Source organism: Triplophysa rosa, linkage group LG8, assembly GCF_024868665.1.
Source record: "Triplophysa rosa linkage group LG8, Trosa_1v2, whole genome shotgun sequence".
Classification (NCBI taxonomy): Eukaryota; Metazoa; Chordata; class Actinopteri; order Cypriniformes; family Nemacheilidae; genus Triplophysa; species Triplophysa rosa.
In genome coordinates, this window is record NC_079897.1 from 25,944,812 (window position 1) to 25,962,787 (window position 17,976).

General features: G+C 39.5%; 2 protein-coding genes across 4 annotated transcripts; one reads left to right on the forward strand and one right to left on the reverse strand.

The window, feature by feature from the left end:
- Window positions 1–577: 577 nt before the first annotated feature.
- gdf6a (growth differentiation factor 6a) lies at window positions 578–6,141 on the reverse strand. The gene is made up of 2 exons (XM_057340472.1): window positions 5,678–6,141; window positions 578–2,726 (listed from the first exon to the last, which is right to left on the reverse strand). The coding sequence occupies exons 1-2, from the start codon at window positions 6,012–6,014 to the stop codon at window positions 1,840–1,842; spliced, it is 1,224 nt and encodes a 407-aa protein (XP_057196455.1). The 5' UTR covers window positions 6,015–6,141; the 3' UTR covers window positions 578–1,839.
- A 2,011-nt stretch (window positions 6,142–8,152) lies between these two features.
- Window positions 8,153–17,635, forward strand: sybu (syntabulin (syntaxin-interacting)). 3 transcript variants are annotated; one of them, XM_057340087.1, is made up of 10 exons: window positions 8,153–8,794; window positions 8,864–8,917; window positions 9,187–9,258; window positions 11,434–11,488; window positions 11,684–11,867; window positions 12,171–12,374; window positions 14,509–14,605; window positions 14,776–14,919; window positions 15,688–15,843; window positions 15,921–17,635. In XM_057340087.1, the coding sequence occupies exons 4-10, from the start codon at window positions 11,465–11,467 to the stop codon at window positions 17,059–17,061; spliced, it is 1,950 nt and encodes a 649-aa protein (XP_057196070.1). In that variant the 5' UTR covers window positions 8,153–8,794; window positions 8,864–8,917; window positions 9,187–9,258; window positions 11,434–11,464; the 3' UTR covers window positions 17,062–17,635. The 3 variants fall into 3 exon arrangements, with proteins under 3 accessions (XP_057196070.1, XP_057196069.1, XP_057196071.1); XM_057340086.1 differs by having other exon boundaries at window positions 8,153–8,917; XM_057340088.1 differs by lacking the exon at window positions 11,434–11,488.
- Window positions 17,636–17,976: the final 341 nt, after the last annotated feature.

Here is a 17,976-nt window from a genome sequence, read left to right on the forward strand (position 1 = left end):
GCGAAAACAAGGGCCAGGTTTTTAAACCGTTTCAGAGCTAATAAAAACTGATGTGAAACTGATCAGGTGAGGAGCTGGATTATCTCCGAAGAGGATCTGTCAGCACAATGGAAACAAAAGAGAGACACATGAAAAGGACCTGCTGAGTGAAATCAAGAATATAATTGTTAGACTTTTCACAGGATAAACTGAAATTTTAACTCTGCATGACACCTTAGCTAACCTTAATGTAAAACGCAAGGATGCAAACGTTTCTAACAATTTAAACAATTCACTCAGAAGTTTTGAAGATAAAACAACATTTGTACCAAATTAGAAGAAATGTAGTTAACATTTTAGCATTGCTATATACAACGATTTTTGTTAAACAATGTGCTTTTGATACACCTCATTTGCTTTGATAAAAAAGCATTTACAGGAATACTAATGGCACCACACAAAGAGTAAATTTATTCCTTTTATTTGTACAGTAATAGTGTGGATTATTATCCATTGATATACTGTATATAATATTATATATATATATATATATATATAATTGGAAAAAACCTTAAACTCTAATTGAATGCACCTCAGAACGCGGATTCTATGCAATTATGAGGTAGACATCGATAATGGTATTTCCACCCTCAGCAATAATGAATACATTTTAAATTAATTTTGTTTTATCAGCGTAAGAAATACACGATTATCATGAAACTCTGTACATCACAAATAATAAAATAATTATAGAATAGAAATTATAGCGATTTGAGTGCATTTATAAATGTACATTAACAAAGAAATGTTTTCTCATTTCTTCATACGTTGCACTTTTAGGTTTTACTTTACAAATATTTACAGCTCAGAAAAAAATGAACAACAGTGCATTCAAAGCTAATGTGCATTTAAATATAATCTCGCGCGAGTCTCTTTTTTCCTTGTAAGTCTATAGGTCGGGGAAAAACGCTCCTTCCAGATTACTTGGACAGTTCGTTGTTGTGGAAGTGCATTTTGTAAATATGCAAACGTTGATGGAATAACATTTTTTGTCATCTCAAGAGAGTCTCTTTGTTCGTCGATTCCACGTGAAAGTAAAAAGAACATTTGTGTGTTTTTCTAGGCTTCGTGACCTACAACCACATTTCCAGGCACTTGAAAACAAAGTTTATTGTCCGAAATCCTCCTCCTCGAAAGCAAAGCTCGTTCTCCATGAGGATGGAGAAACACATCTGCGCTATGCTTTCCATGCCGCATAGTGTTTGGTACATTCACCTTTGCGCAAAAGCTGAATATGACAACGGATATCCTGGGGTCGTGATGAAGCGTTTCCAGGACACTGGCGATTGCAGAGGCGAGTGGCACCGCGTTTTTCCCATATATCATTATCCATATAACACATCTTATCCATATAACTACAGACCATATAACAGATGAGTAAGTGAGCCTTCTCGTTTGAACAGGTGCCCGTCTAACCATTCTTCCGAGTCCACACAGATAATGGTGTAACCTAATCCCCAGTGAATCCTGTCCAGACGGTTACGCACTAAATCTGGCTTTTCTTCTCTGCCTGCTTCTTCTGAGAGACGATTTATGACAAGAATATTACTTAAAACGTCTCAATTTTTGGAAATGGCTTTTACACGTAATTAAAAAAGGAAACCTATAATGTGTGAACGAAAGAGGCTTTGTTACACTGAGAAAATACTGTTATTTTGGAGATAGAATCCCTTAAGAGTGCGCAAAAGTTAAGCGCCTCTAATGCGTCTTTTCGTTCTGGACAGATTCGAGTTCACTTCGCCTCTTTTCAAGTTTTCAAGCCGTGGTGCCAAACGTTGTTGTTTTTGTGCGTGTGATTCGCTACCTACAGCCACACTGTTCTACCACCATGTCCTCGTACTGTTTATACACGACGTTGTTTCCCGAGTCTATGTACAGTATACTGATGGGGCTGAGTTTTGTGGGAACGCAACAGCTCGGTGGCGTACTGTTGGGGTCCATGGAGTTCATGAGCGTTTGGATGATGGCGTGGTTGGTCGGCTCCAGGTGCGACCTCAAGGGGAAATCGCACACGCCTTCGCAGTGGTACGCTTCGTAATCTAGGGGAGCGATGATCCAGTCGTCCCAGCCCAGCTCTTTGAAATTGACGTGCAACGCTTTTTTGCTACATCTCGATTTTGACTTTTTGCCATGTCTTTTCCCGTGGCGAGTACTGAGCGCCGTTCTCCGTCTGCGCCTCGCTTTAAACTGCAGCGCGCTCTCGTCCTCCTCCTCCTCGCCGCGAGACTTGATCTTCTCTTTCATCTCATTGAACAAGTTCTCCCTCTTCCTAGATCGCGTGTAAACCACCAGTATCGCCTTTTCTTGCTGCGTCCGACCGTGCCTGTGGAAACCCAGTTGCTTCAAGTCGATTTCCGCGTCAGATTTGCCATGCGTTACCTTGAGCTGGAGACAAAGCTGATTCCCTTGGGCTGAATGATGCCTGTTCTTGAAAATCGCCCATACGTCCAGAGCCTCCCATTCTGGTATTCGAGAATCCTGGAGATCAAGGGATCTGGAAGCCAGCGGCCTCTCTGATCGACATGAGAGTAAATGAAGGTTGTAGACGCCTGACTGGGACGGTAGGAAATCCCCAGGCGCTTTTCGAAATATCCTTAATTCTGCCCCGACCAGCTCTTCTTTGTCTGAGAGAGTTGAGACATCAAACAGATACGTTTGTCTTCGCAAAGGAGAGAGCATGAGATCGTCTGCAAGATAAAAAGAAATAATTGCAGTCAGATTCACTTAAAGTGGACAGTGTTCAGAGGAGATGTGGATCACATTCTCATAATAAAACCAGGTAAAACTGGCCTCTTTTCACTCTTTTTGGACAAGAAGTCACATAAATTCGATGACAAACTATACAGGAGTGCATGCTGGTAACGGTCTATGTAATGAAAACCTTAAGGTTGTACTTTTTTGTTTTGTCGTAAATTTTCATAATCTGCTCTGTGAAATATTTTGCCATAAATATGTGCAGGTGATAACGCAAAGAAAGGGGATCTGGTATACCCAGTGAGGGAGAGAGAACGAGAAAGAGTAGAAAAACAGTGCGCCAGACACAAAGCAACACACTGTACGTGTTGAACAATGCACAATTAATGCATTCTTTTCCCTTCAGGAATCCAGAGGCCTAGTCGCACTTTATCACCGCCTTTTATCTCTCTGACGGACCAAACGAGAAGCAGTCATCTGAATTTAAGAGGGCTTGTTTAAGAAATTTTGTTAAACTGTTAAAACTATTATCGCTCCAGCAACGCCTTGGGCACAGATACATTTAACCCAAACAAAACGCAAGCCAAATACGTGCATAATTTTGCGTAACAGATTTACACTTTTAATTCGTTTGTTCCGTGAAGTCAATCGTTTAGAAATGCAAAATGGCATGTAAGTTACAATATTAATTAGGTCTGTTATAAATTCAATCTGTAGTTACTTTAATATTTAAAACAAACAACTAAAATTTAACAACCATAAAATAACCCCAAAATAACCTTTAAACATCAGACAGATTATATTTAGATTTCCTCTTTTTTCGAAGCGTAAATTTAATTGTCAAATAATTTATGTCGATTGAAACCTTGTGTTTATTTTAGATTCTATGCACGTATGGTCCACATTAGGGTTTTTATAAGACCTCAAACAAATCGAATACAAGGTCACCAAATAATTAACAGTTCTAAATTTCCTCCCACCCCGTTAAAAAACAGCCCGCTTATATTTCATCCCTTCTGCCAACAACAACATCCCCGGTTCAAAAGCCATTATTCCGCATATAATTTATTTCAAGCACAATTGCAAGCAGCAAGAGTTTATACAGCGGCCTAAACGGATAACAAAGACAAGTGAATTACCCTAAAATAAATGTATAAATCACAGTCGCACAATTCTTCAGCTGATGCTCCATTTTATTTCATGCGCATTCTTGTCAAGTATTTTGATTTTTGGTCGTTTTGTACAAAAAGAGACGGACAGAAAAAATAGGGATGGAGACTTGGTGCGGCTAGCAGGGCCAGCAAGCCCCATCTGCGTTTTAATGAGTTACTTTAAGTGCCAAAAGTAATTTTCATACATTCCGTTTGTTCTTGTCTGATCTTGCAACCATAACGATCTAAAATTTGGGGAAATGTCTTATCTGTTTGGAGGAAATTCTTTCCTGTTACACCAAAAGATTACCGCCTTATCATAATTGAACGGCGCTTGAGTGGAAATGATTCTTGATGACATTTCACAGCGTATGACGCGCATGGTACATACAGCCAAGAGAAGTTTAGAGCAGCCACGCAACTGAAAACGTTGGGGAATGTCGCCGGGTTTTCATTCAAATTTATTTTATTTTTGAATATGTTAAAAAGAGTATTGATGGTAAAGCACAAAGCAAGCGACATTAATTAAAGTTAAGATCTGGATAAAGGTTCGACCAAGAAATCGCCAGGCGACGAAGCATCCATATTTACTAACTTTAGAATAGCAACATTTCTAAACAGACGGCCACGCACAGAGAGGTAAGCATGGAAGCCCTCTTCAGTTTTTGCTCCTCTCCTCTGGGGATGTGCCACTGGCTAAACTAGTTCATTACGGGAGAACAGACAGTGTTTGATATGTTATGACAAGAACACTCAATTAGATCACTGAGTTCAAATAGTCCAATCAGCGGTCTGATGCAAAGCAAGACCCTCAGAGGGTCCAGGGAAGGGTCACAGCCAATGACACATCAAATCAAAATCAGTAAGGAAAGTGAAGCTTTTTCATCATATCAGTGTGCGCTTTTCTTCTTTTTGTGAATGCGTTTATCTGCAAAGTGCAAATTTAACAGACAAAGGTTTGAACCCATTTTTGTTATCTTATTTTTACATATTTGTTTTTGTTTTGCATGCTTGCATTCGTTGGTCTTCCAGTTCAAAAAGTAAACCCAATTAATCTGCAGCCCGAAAAAAACAGGAAGAAAAAGCAAGAGGAGATTCAACTATAAGAAAAATAGAAATGGTTTACATGTCGATGCTATCTACTGAAAGTGAAAAAAATTGAACATAATAAAAAAATTCCTTTCAGCACAAAAAAAGAGAAACTACAGTTCCCTTTTTCCTCGAAGTTTCTCCTCAGCTCCGACTGCTTGCACGCGAGCGAGGATGTTAAAGGAATGATTTATTACCTTCATTTAGAAAACGCACCAATTAGTGTTTTATTGGCGTGTTACCTTGGGGTCAATGTAAAACTAATATAACTTTATACTACCCAAAATATGAGGTCGAGCTGAGCATGGCCCAAACAGGACGAGTGATGCACCAAACCCTCACCACATGAATAAATCCCTTTAGTCCTAATTGGGTTGATTCCAAAATTATGCATCCATTTTCGTGACAACCTTATTTTTTCTCTAACAACAATCTATCCATCCGTTTTTCAAAATTTCACTTTTTCATAATTTGGCCTAAGAGCAGCCCATCAATTAGCAGCCCATCAATTCTAAAAGCATATGGATTTAAACCGTACAACATTTTTTAAATATCAGAATTCAAGAATAAATAATAATAGATAGAAAGTAAATATCGATTTTAACACTTTTCCAAAGGTATTAATGATGCGCCCAAGGCAAAATGTTCTTCCGAGCGAACCTAGCTCATTTAGACAGACTACGAATAAAAAGAATAAACCAAACCTTTTCCTCTGTCTACAAAACTCGTTATGGTATTTGCAGACTTTGAAGAGCGGAAAAAACTTGCATTCAGTCCAAGTTTTTCAGCGGCGGAATAAGTCCGGTATATCGATATCATGTAGTCGTGGGGCACAACTGGGTCCTTAAAATCGTCCCTACGACTCGTACCCGCGGAGGATGCGAAAATCTCTTTAAGAAATTTGTGTGACCTTTGTCCATCATATGCGCTCCTGGCACCCTTGCTCCTTCTCGACGATATAAGCGCAGCTGACTGACAACACGGTAAACTCCGAAGGAAAATAAACAGTGTGCACAAGGCGACTACTCGCAACGCATCCATGGTGGTACTGTCCTAAAAGAGTAAAGCCGAGCCTTGTCCCTAAGTGAAGCCGGGTTTTTGGTTTGTTTCACAAGCGCGGACTGCGCGAGATCTGTGGTGCGACTCTACAGTGAAGTGCGCTCTAAACTCAAGAGCGCGGAGGCTGCAGACACACTTAGAGACACGCCCACTCCAGAGACGCTCCTGTATTTATTGGAGAACTTCTCCAGACTCTTTGAAAACCTCCTGAGACCTAGTAAAAGGTTTAAACATTCAGATTTTTTTTCATTATTTTGATATTCTGTAAACAAAGTTTTAATCGGTCTTTGCTGTTGGCAACGCGGTTAAATTTTTTTATTTTGTTATTATTTTTTATGCAAATATTGCATTGGATGATTTTAAATGTCTATAATTTTTTGTATTACCGCACTACACGGAATCATAAAATAAAGGTACCGTTTGATCTCTGGAATATTAACAAAAACTACATGTCCGCAAGGTGGAGAAAAAATAAATTGCTTGGTTTAAGGAGGCCGTCACCCGTCGGACATAGGAAAAGGACAGGGGAGGAGGAGTTCTGTCTTTGCACCAGGCAACGCAACAGGATGCCCAACCTTACAAGCAGACTAACATGTTGACAGAGGTTAACAGGTCGACGAAATATTCACAGATCTATCGCACTGCCTAACAAGTGATGATGGTGAACCATGCACTGCAGGCTGTCTCGCAAAGAACTGCACCAGTAAACGTTTGATTATTAAATCAAGACTGTGATTTAAAAAGGTCAAAAACGAGATTCACCTGGCCACTTTTCAAAGAAGAGAGTACGAGACTGTGAAAACATATTACTTTATATTCTATGGCCATTGATATTTTAATTGAGCCCAAAATAACTGGCCGAAATTACATGGTGACATTTATTTCCAGACAGACAGTTTTGTGTCTGCGTGTGTTAAACTACAAAACAAAAATTAGGATTACGTGTCAAGGTTAAAATAAGGTTATGTGAAAAAGTGATGAACAGTAACGTATTAGCCGAACTCTCGTCCCCGTTATCTTGGGCTGCACTGCCCCCTTGTGGTTGTCTATTGCATGATGCTTCGACACTGAGAATGATAAAAGTTGCAGCATAAATCTAGTAGTCGAACTTTTAAATACGGTTATTGACTTTTAAACCACTAAATTTTGATAATGAACGTAATCAAAATCAAAATGTGAACGTATCCTATAACCTTAACCAGTAAAGGACATGTTAAAAAAGTTTACAGAACAATTGATCTAGTAGTCCAGTCTTACTTGTGTGGCATATATAGCCTATAATTCTATGAAGAATGTATCGAAAAAAACCGCACCTATTCCAAGAAATATTTAACTGTGGGCTTTGGATGATTCTGAGATGATTCTGGCTAACCTATAAAAGGCAGTTTTTAAATTAACGTCATGACTCGTAATGTTAACCCAAACATTTTCAGATCTCCAACAAATTCCACTATAAAGCAACAGTGTAGTCATATACATAATAGAGACTGACATCCCAAGTATAACAGCAAATCACATCAGGTAGATGTAGGCATCACTACGCAATTCAATACAATACAAATATGTGCAGTACAATGCATCACAAAACATGTTAATGCAGAAATGACTCCTCACACAAAACTTTTGTTAGAGCTCTTGTAGAAACGTTCAGGTGTGACAACTTCGGTGCAAATGCTTGTTTTGTCATGTTGGTTTCCAATAAGTTAAAATGTTATGTCTTCTCGAAAAGGTAATAGGAAAACAATTTATATTAGGTAAACAAATTACAAAATCACATAATAGCAAGGGTTACCTGGAGATTGATTCGAACAGAAAGGTGGATTTCAGAACAAGACCGCTTTTTCCAAATGTCAGTGCAGGCTGTCAAATGTTTTGTAATAATAAATACAAACTCTGCTGACCACAACAATGGGTTGTTATTTGTGTCACCTCTTACGTGTTTGCTGTTTAATAAATTGTTGCGGGTTTATTATTGTTTTACTTTTTGTTACTGTAAATAGCAGTAGACAATATAAACTCAAGGAGCATTTCGTTTTCTACCAGCAGATGGCAGCAAAAGGCCACAACACCAATTTCCCGAGGATCATTTAAGATAAAAAGTGCTGTTTTTATTCAACAGGCTCTGGCGCTTTTGTGGATAGGCCTATTATTCATTCCCACGTGCTTGCTAAAATGAATATCATTTTTCCATGAAAAGCGTAAACAGTCATTAAAGAAAATGGAATTAAAACAGTTGTTTTAAAATATTTTAACAATAATTTGATTAATAATGTTACACAGTGCGAGTTAACACACCAAACATGACCTAAACAATCACATTCACTTGCCCTAATTTCACGCTTGTCTGACTAGTTGACTTCAGCACCATGGAGAGCTGACGCCAACACTTCACAGAGTTCTCTGTCCGCGTGGTGCTGAAGACACATGAGGTCGCCAAAAGATCAAGCCAGATAAAGATGAAACCTCATCCATGAACCTTCACAACAGTGCAAGACACTATTGCCAAACCTCCTGTATGTCAACAGAGTAACGACCTTACAAACAGTGACACTGGTACTTCATAAAATCCGTACACGTCAATAAAACGGACTCGTTTAATCTCTGTCGATCATGGAAGGGTTAAATCCTTGTTGCTCGTTGCATAACACACTTGGAACAGTAGTCAGATTCACGTTGCCTCTTCTCCTTGAGCACACGCGCTAATACGGATGCAGCAAGAGATGTGTTGTGTTGAATAATTTGGCATCGCTGGCAGACAGGGGGTAAGAGTCGATCACACCAGACCAAAACAAGGGTGGGGATTGAGAACGCTCATTCTGTTGTTTTGACAGGATACAGAGCCGCGCATCCTTTCACTCCAACGGGAGTCCAGCCCGCATCACGAGGCAAGTGTATTTCCGTGCTGCGTCACACTTTTGTTTTGCCTTTTTTGATTAACTAACAGACATGCTACATATATTAACTTTATTATGTTCATTGAAAGTGTTGTTTAGTACTCAGTTATTAATACTTGCTTTCATTAATTGGTATTGTTTTTTCTTATATAGTCTAATGTTATTCTTATAGGTAATAATCGGTAAGGATAGCAGATGTTTCATTTGAATCAAAATTGGGATTTGTTTTAATTTATGCTTTTTGTTGGAGGGCTGTTTAGGTGGGACACAACATCCTTTGAAAAGATCACATTTCTGTCACACTAACCAGCAGCAGGAAGGTTATCAAACAGGTAACTGTAAATCAAGTTGAAATTTAGATATTTTTTGCATTTCCAAGATGGGATAGATTTAAACATCAGATTGTTGGTCAGAAATTGATTCTTTTATGAGATTATGAGCACCATGTAATATTCTGCATGGCTTTAAAATAAGTGTGCCTTAATCTCTTAAATCAACTGGAGATGAAACCTGCTAAGAACATATCGCACAAAATCGAAATAATAAAATTCATGACAAATACATTAAAAAGAAGTGTAAAAACATCTAAGGCGAATAACCATTTAAAACAATTCAATTAAAAATGTGCTAAATGAAAGTCACTGACTAATGAACACATTATCTAACTTTGTTATTCATGCTGACAATGTAGAAACGCTACAAACAGCAAACATAAAGGTGTTCAGAGCCACCAGCAAATGCATTTATGTATTTTCTGTATCTAGACTAACATTGAGAGTCATCAATGCTTTAAATGATACAGTCACTACTGCTTAGGTAACTGACTTAAAGAGATAGTTCATCCAAAAAAATTAAGACTGTCAAAATTTACTCTAATGTCTAACCCTTATGTCATTCGAAACCTGTATGACTTTCATTTCACACAAAACACACAAAAAGGCTATTTTGAAGAAATAACAAAACAACACTGGCCCCAAGTTCCATTGTAGACAAAACCCCTGAAACACTTCTCAAAAGATCTTATTTTGTGTTCCACATAAGAGTCATAAGAGGGTGAATAATTTGAAACTTTTTATTTTGGGGTATACTATCTCTTTAAAGTAAACCATCTATGAATGCTCAAGTGATCCTTTCAGATGTTTTTTTGTTAATAGCCAACAGAAGAGGCAGTTTAGTTCGATACATATCAGGACTAAAATTAAAATGGCTATTTTTGTAGAAAACTAAAACTCTATTTTCCATAATCATCCTAAACTTGGATTTTTAATCAATTTATATTTTGATAAAGACGGGCCTAAGACCACAACATACTGTATAATGAAACTGAAATTCACTGTCACGCATGATTTCCGCTTGATTAAACATGACATAAGATGTTGTAAATCGCTGAACATACGTGTAACCTCTGACAATGTGACTATACTTCTGCTTTATCACCTTAAGCCAGTTGTTCCATTTGTATAAAGCATTTATGGGATGCCTTTAAGGCATTCATGCATCAGTAACAACTTAACTCTGTCTGGCTAGTCATGAGATTTTCTATTTGGCTGGAAGAGGTTAAACCATTTGTCAGGACACAAGATATCAATCAACGAGTGAATGGCTGACTAATACCACCAACCACAATCTGTCTATTTTACAGGTTCTGTGTTGCAATGTTGCTAGGTTCTGTTGCTAAGGCTCTGTATTCTGCACATCAAGAGAAGCAACTCTCATGAGGGGGCACTCTGACAGCCAAACAGTCAAGAATCAACATTTTTAGTGCATTGCCATTTTTACATGACATTATACAGACATTAAACCAAAGCAAACACAATCTAGGTATTTTCCTCTTTTTAAAAGCAGAGCATAAAAAAATTAAACCATGTAAACATTCTCCTACCAGAATCAGGTTTTCTATACCTGAATGGCTGCATAACTGCGATTTGCAATGAAACATGTCATCTGGACAAAATAACAGAACGTGGCAAGACCTCAGTGACGCAATGAACATGAACCTTAAGGGGTCAATTGCGTCATTCGCCTTCGCCCCTTACATAATCTACTTTAAAGTGATGCTGACAACAATGACCACTAGAATCAAGAAATGGCACAATGACGTCATAGTCAATCAAGCGTGATACATGACGTTGAACTATTTAGTGGTTGAGCTTTAGCTGTTTCTTCAGGTTGGGTGGTCAGATTATAAAGATTATAAAACACACACATAGCAGCTGTGTAATAGTCTCACAGGATGAACTCACTGTTGCAGTCAAGCAGGGTGGGATTTCATCAGCCCAGACAGGACATGGATTCATTTATCCATATTACTTCCTTCTCAAAGTCAATACTTGTCTTTATTTGCCTATTCCTTTTCATTTCCATTAGATCATTAAACAAAATGAAGAAGAGGGCCAATCATCGTTTTAGCCTGGCACAGCTTATGAGATTGTTATTAATGTGCATTTTCTTTGTTGTTATTTCTAGATGACATTCTCATAAAACCTCAATTATTATTTTCTTTACAGTTTTACTTGAAAGATTACCTGATAAAGAAGAATGGGACCCTTTCAAGCATTTGAGGTGCTTGCCTTCGTCTTATCACATTAATGTGCCGCACATGAATCAACCTTATTTTTAACTTAATAACCTTAGGGACCAACGACCAATTCAGCAAATGATCAATTTAAATAGGTTAAATAACGTCCTTCAGTAGTTCAGTGTCTCTCCGTTGGCATTAGATATTTGCAGTCATCGTTTTTTAAACGTTTACTGCAGGTAAAGTCATCAGAGAAGCGAAGAATGCGCAGCCGTATCCCCCGTCCCGTCTTCCACACCTTGTGTCCAAAAGTAAAGGAATCAGCTGTCTCCACCATGCCATTGTCAGAGGAGAGCAGCAAGGATTTCGACATTAGCTCACAGCACTCTAAAAGAACCATCAGTCCCAACAGCCTGTCCTCAGGTGGGCCACCTTAGCTGTCATGACATGTTAAACCATGCATACAATGTGACATTAAGACAAAAAATCTGAAATGTCTACCTGCGTCTTGCATATTATCACCCACACAACTCACACATAGGAAATGAGCACATTAATGCATTAACTACAAAAATAACATTGACTCGTTTGAAGTTGTTATTATGTACACTGTGAGATATGTAAAAAGAAACGGCAACCTTTGCAATAAGGAAAAGTACACCAATACAACCTTTAAACTGTCGTTGCGTCACTTGTTGACAGTTTCGTGTGGTTTTACCTTCTCAGATGATACTGGATGCCCAAGCAGCCAGTGTGCATCTCCAGCCAAGACCCCCTCGCGTTCTGACAACAGGCCACTGGGTTCACCCTCTCTGGGAGAGCTCAAGGTCAAAGTGAAGAGAGTGAGGATGAATGTAGTGGCCGACTGGAGTGCACCTGCACAGAAACATAGGAGGCAACCGAAACAGCAGAACTCCATGATGCATAAAGGTTATTTCAGAAAAATGATTAACATATTAGACGGTTGTGTTCAAAATGTATTTTATTGTATTGCCATCGTATTTACTGTCATCTAATAACTAAATATGTTAAGCTCACATACAGTTCGGTTATTAAGCAAATGATAACCGCATTTTCGGTCAATATTTTCTGAGACGTCACATCGTGTGAATACGCACTTCAAGAAGGTTGACGTGAAGTCTCGGTAACTTTTTTTATTCAAGAACGTAAACATAGCGAAATAATAGAAACAAAAACAAAGAATAAAATGAAGACAGCTTTCTTGTTAAAGCTGAGATCACGGTCAATTTCTTGTTCGTTTTTAGGTTTGGGTATATCCCCTGATAGCACACATCCATCTGGTTTACGTCTATTTGACGTCTGCATTTACATCTGCAAGACATTTTAAATACATAGTTTGCTCATCTGCAATACGTCTCGGAGACGTCTGAACGTCTGTAATACGTCTGCTAAAGATCTGGAGATCTGCTGCTTAAAAACATCTGCTAAACATCTTAGAAAGAGCTGTTGTACATCCATTCTAAATCATAAACATCTTACAGACATCTTCTAGATGTCTATATGACGTCTGACAGCAGACATCTCCGAGACGTATTGAAGATGAGCAAACGATGTATTGTAGATGTCTTGCAGATGTAAATGCAGACGTCAAATAGACGTAAACCAGATGGATGTGTGCTATCAGGGTATCTGGGCGTTTATATAAACAGCATGTCACCCGCAGGTTTTAAATCCAGTATATGTTTTCCACTGGAAATGCGTTCATCGCTTTTGTAAAATGTACAACAAAATGATTGAAACCCGTTGAGGGTTTTGTGTTTGACAGTCGCGTCTGCATTAGTAACGGGCGCCGCCATCTTTGATTTTTGTATCTTCCACTATGGTTACGGGTGGTATTCACGGATGTCGCCAAAATGAAAATTATGCTTGATTTCTGTGATTATTTCTGTTTTTATAAAAATTTTGAGACCGTTCCCGAAGCTAATCATAAGTTCTGTTCGAACCATTGGGGTTAGAAGCTACTTTGGCTACTTACAAAAACAACCAAAGATAATGCACATACAATGAAAGTTTGTGCGCATGACCAGTGTTGACTTTGCAAATGTGCACGTACACTTTGGCTCAGATGCACGTTTGTTTACAAAGGTAACAACACACGTGCAATTCTGCCAAATTCATGACAGTAAATTGTTTATCTTGACGCAAATGATGTCCGTTTCATAGTCTAGTGAGTGAGTTTTAAAGTCTTACGTTTCTATAAGCCTGAGGAAACACGCAAACTAAGCAGGAAATAACAGGTGCCGTCTTCTTGATTATTCTTCACTGATTGGTTGGCTTGTAGTGTTTCAGATGGCCAATCAGTGCAATTAAAAGTAGTTCACGCCAACCATTGGCTGCGAGGATTCACAGCATTTGAACTTGACCTTGGCAACTGCACATTTTTAGTCACTTGGTTAGTTAGTTAGTTAGTTGACACGTTAGAAAGGAGCACACAGTGTATCATGGTTTTGTCAAAAGGAAAGAGATGCTTCTCAGGTCTGTATATTTTATTATATCAAATATTCTGACATTTTTCCCACATTTGCTTTTTTTTTGGTCTTCAATCATCAACCTTTTAAGTTTTTAATCGCTATTTTTGTATATATTATTTTATATTAGACATGCTTTGTAAACGTGTCTTGATGTGCGTGGTCTATATGACAGGCTTGTGTAAAGAAGTTTCTCCAGCTTTCATTTCTGTGCAGTGTATACGTTACCAGGTCAGATAATACACAACCTGACAGAAATGTGCAACATGCAGAGAAATACAGAATGTGAAATATTAGTCTCTGCCTTGTTTAGCCTGAGATCTCAATAAAAGAAGCAGAAAAGTGCTCATCATATCAGTCTGTAACCCCCCTGACAAGCTTCTCTGAGCGGGCAACTGGAAATATGCTAATTGAAAACATGCCTGGGTTATGCATTTGGGGGGTTTGAAGCCGGCTTCCACGCTGTCTCTACGGGTTTGGGTGTGCCTTTATGGATGCCTTTGAGAAGTTTTGCTGAAGTTCTAGATATCTTAGAAGAAACTTTAAACTTTTAATCTCCGTTTTATACATTGCAGGCAGCGAGACCGATTTCAGCTCATCCAGTAGTGCTGGAAGCTATAAGACACGTGAGGTTCTCTCCAACTCCACAGGGAAAAACGCATCTTCTCGTAGGTATGGAACCAATTGCAGTGACATTTATTTCCCAGTCCACTTATCTTTGTGTGTTTGTATTGTATTTTGCCTAAATAGTATACATGCTAAATATGGCACTGCGCGTGTGTCTAAATAGCTTTTTGACTTGCTTCTCTTGAATCTGTTTGAATTGTTTTTCTCTCCCGCAGCCGCGGGCCCCACATCAGGAGCCTGCCCGTGTTTAAGCCAGCAGGAAGCCCCTCCGCCCCTTGCAATGCAGAGCTCTATGCCCCTTACCGGACGCCCCCAAAACCCCCCTCCGTCACCAACAGCAGTGGCAGCCCCAGCAGGAGGTATGAACCAAGGGCAGAAATGTACAGGAGCAGATTTATTCAATACAGGTTTGTGCTGTACGCACATGGGAGGTACGCACATTGCTTGTAGTCAATGTGTCTCATGTACAGCTGCTTTGTAACAATGAAAATTGTAAAATTGTAAAAGCGCTATATAAATAAAGTTGAGAGGTGTTATTGTGTCCTCTACCGCTTCTCAGAAAAAAGGATTACATTGGTCATGGTTTGGCTCTGCCAAGCTTTTAGGGGATTTCGAAAAAAATTGTCTGCCCTCATTTTGCCCACAGAGCAGATCTGTTGACATGAGGGGAGTAAAGTGGTTTTCAGTGCCAGATTTTTGTGGGGAGGGTGAGGTGGCATTCGTATTTTATGCACCCCCATTTAGCTTGTCGTAATGCTTTGTAGAGTTTTCTTATATTGGTATATGTGACATCCATCTTTATTTCTTATAGGCGTTTTGTTTCTTCCATTTAGCTAAGACTTTACCTAAGCACAGAATGTGTGTTCTGTAATGCCTGCCTGAGCTCGCTCCAGTGTCCTTATTTGTGCTCCCATTGTGCATCTCTGGCACAGAAGCAAAACTGACTTCAAAGCAAAATAGCAGGTTGCAAGGAAGCTGTTCATCTCATTTATTTAATTTTTTTCAACCAGCACAGTCGTTTGGAATTTGATTTGTCTGGGGAGGTTGTTCGGTAAACTGATTTTAGGATCTCATTTAAGTTTTTATATCGGCATGGTACTTCAACTCAACACGGCCTTTACTTACAGAAGAACCACTCCTGTGCGCTATCATTCCTGCGGAGACAATCACGGCATCAAGCCGCCCAACCCGGAGCAGTACCTTACCCCTCTGCAGCAAAAAGAGGTAGCCATTCGCCACCTCAAAACCAAGCTCAGAGACTCCGAGCACACAGTTTGTGACCGGTGAGATCTTACCCTTCTTTCTTTGTCTTTTAATCGATCATTAGCAAAAAGAAGACTTTTATCTTTAATTCTTACAGAGAGGCTGACATTGTTGAGCTGAATACCCAGCTGGGACGCATGCGAGAAGACTGGATCGAGGAAGAATGTCATCGTGTGGAGGCCCAGCTGGCTCTCAAGGAAGCGCGCAAGGAGATCAGGCAGCTTCGCCAAGTGGTGGAAACCATGAAGAACAGCTTGATGGAGAAAGACAAGGGCATCCAGAAGTATTTCATTGATATAAACATCCAAAACAGGAAGCTGGAGGCCTTGCTTCACAGCATGGAGTTGGCTCAAAGCGGCTGCAACTTGCAAGATGAGCCGACTCTAGACTTCCTCTGTGAGTCTCCGGAGAGATCCGCCACGGGCAAGCTAGAAATGGAGCTGCAGGTTGAGGAACAAGCAGTGGAGGAGATGACTGACAGCGAGCTGCTGATAAATGACGAAACGGCTAACAGAGCAGAGATTCTCGAGCTGGTTCTCATGTCCACCGCTGTCGATTCTAGTCAGGATGGTGACATCAAGATCATACCCCAACCAGGACTGTCAACCCTAGAGCAGAGCATCTTGGACAAAAGCACAGAGGAGCACATCTCCAAAGAGGAGAGAGGTGTCCAGACGGATGAGATAATCTACACCCATGATCTCCAAGCCCTCCTTCTCCAGCTGCTGAAGCTTCAGGGGAATGGGCTTTCTGGTCTGTTCATTCCTTCCCACCAACAGTCCCAGAAATTGCAGATATCAAAAAATAAAGAAGCACAAGATCCTGTAACCGTAAAAGAGGAGTTGCACGAAGCACAAGATGAAATCAAAGATGTTGGCTTCACATGCACCAACACTGCTCCGAACCACATCTTAACCCCTGGAAACCCCAGTGATTCCAGTCTGTGTTTTTCCGAGCCTCAAACGAATCCCCAGTTCACGGAAGAGCTTGATTTTGACCAGAAGAAGACCCAAAGCACCACTAGCATGGCCGTAGTGGCAAAAAACCACTGGAGCAACAGCTTTCTGGTTGATCTGGTTGCCGTGGCAGCGCCTGTACTTCCAACTGTGGCGTGGCTGTACTCGCAACATGGTTTGGTTGGAGGGGCTCCCGTGTACAACATCGCAGCTTTGATTCGGGGCTGTTGCATTATGGGATTGCACTCGCTCCGCCACGTTTCACGTGGGCCAGACACTTAGAGGCCCTTACTCACAAATATAGCTTGTCCATCAAAAAGAGCACTTAAAAATCACCTTAATGTAGAGGCACCTGTGATAATAGGCATATATGTCTCTTTGTCTTTAGTTGCGAGATTCCTAAGTTGCACAGTGTATGTTTGCCTAGAGTTGAGGCACAGAGGATGAATTTCAAGGGATGTAAAGGGATTTGCATTTGGTCCTTTTTTGTTATTTATTGCCTTTGTTTTTGTGTACATATAATGTAATATAAATAATTTTGCATAATCTAATCAGGTTATGTTGTTAAAGTCTTTACTGTGGAAAACAGGGGTTGACTCTCAGTTATCCATTGTTTTGTTGTAGTTAAAATGTCACTAATACCTTCTGCCAAAGCTTCAATGTGCTCACAGTTTTGTGTTAGTTGAAAATGTATTTCTCTCCTTGGAGTTAGAGCTTTTACATGTTGCTCTGTTTACTAACATTGTCCAGCAGCTACCACAGTACAGCGAACACTTGTTATGTGCCTGAGATATGTGCAACATTTTTGTTTATTTCATTTGTATCCGTATATTTATTATTAAAGCATGGAAAACTCCTACAAGTTTAGACTTTGTGTGTATTTATCTAAAATTGCTGCAGGGCTGCACTGATCAGAAATCAAACATTTTCAGAATTTAAAAAGAGAAAATTCTGTCACCATTTATTCACCCTCTCGTCATTTCAAATCCGTATGACTTCCTCTTGTCCGCAGAACTCCAAAGAAGATATTTTGAAGAATGTTGATAACCGGACAATGGCGGTACACATTCACTTTTATTGTATGGACACAAAACCAATGCAAGTCAATGGATAGGCTGCTGTTGATCAATCACCAACATTCTGTATTATACAGTAAAAAGCCGTACAGTTTTAAAATGAAAAGAGGGTGAGCAAATG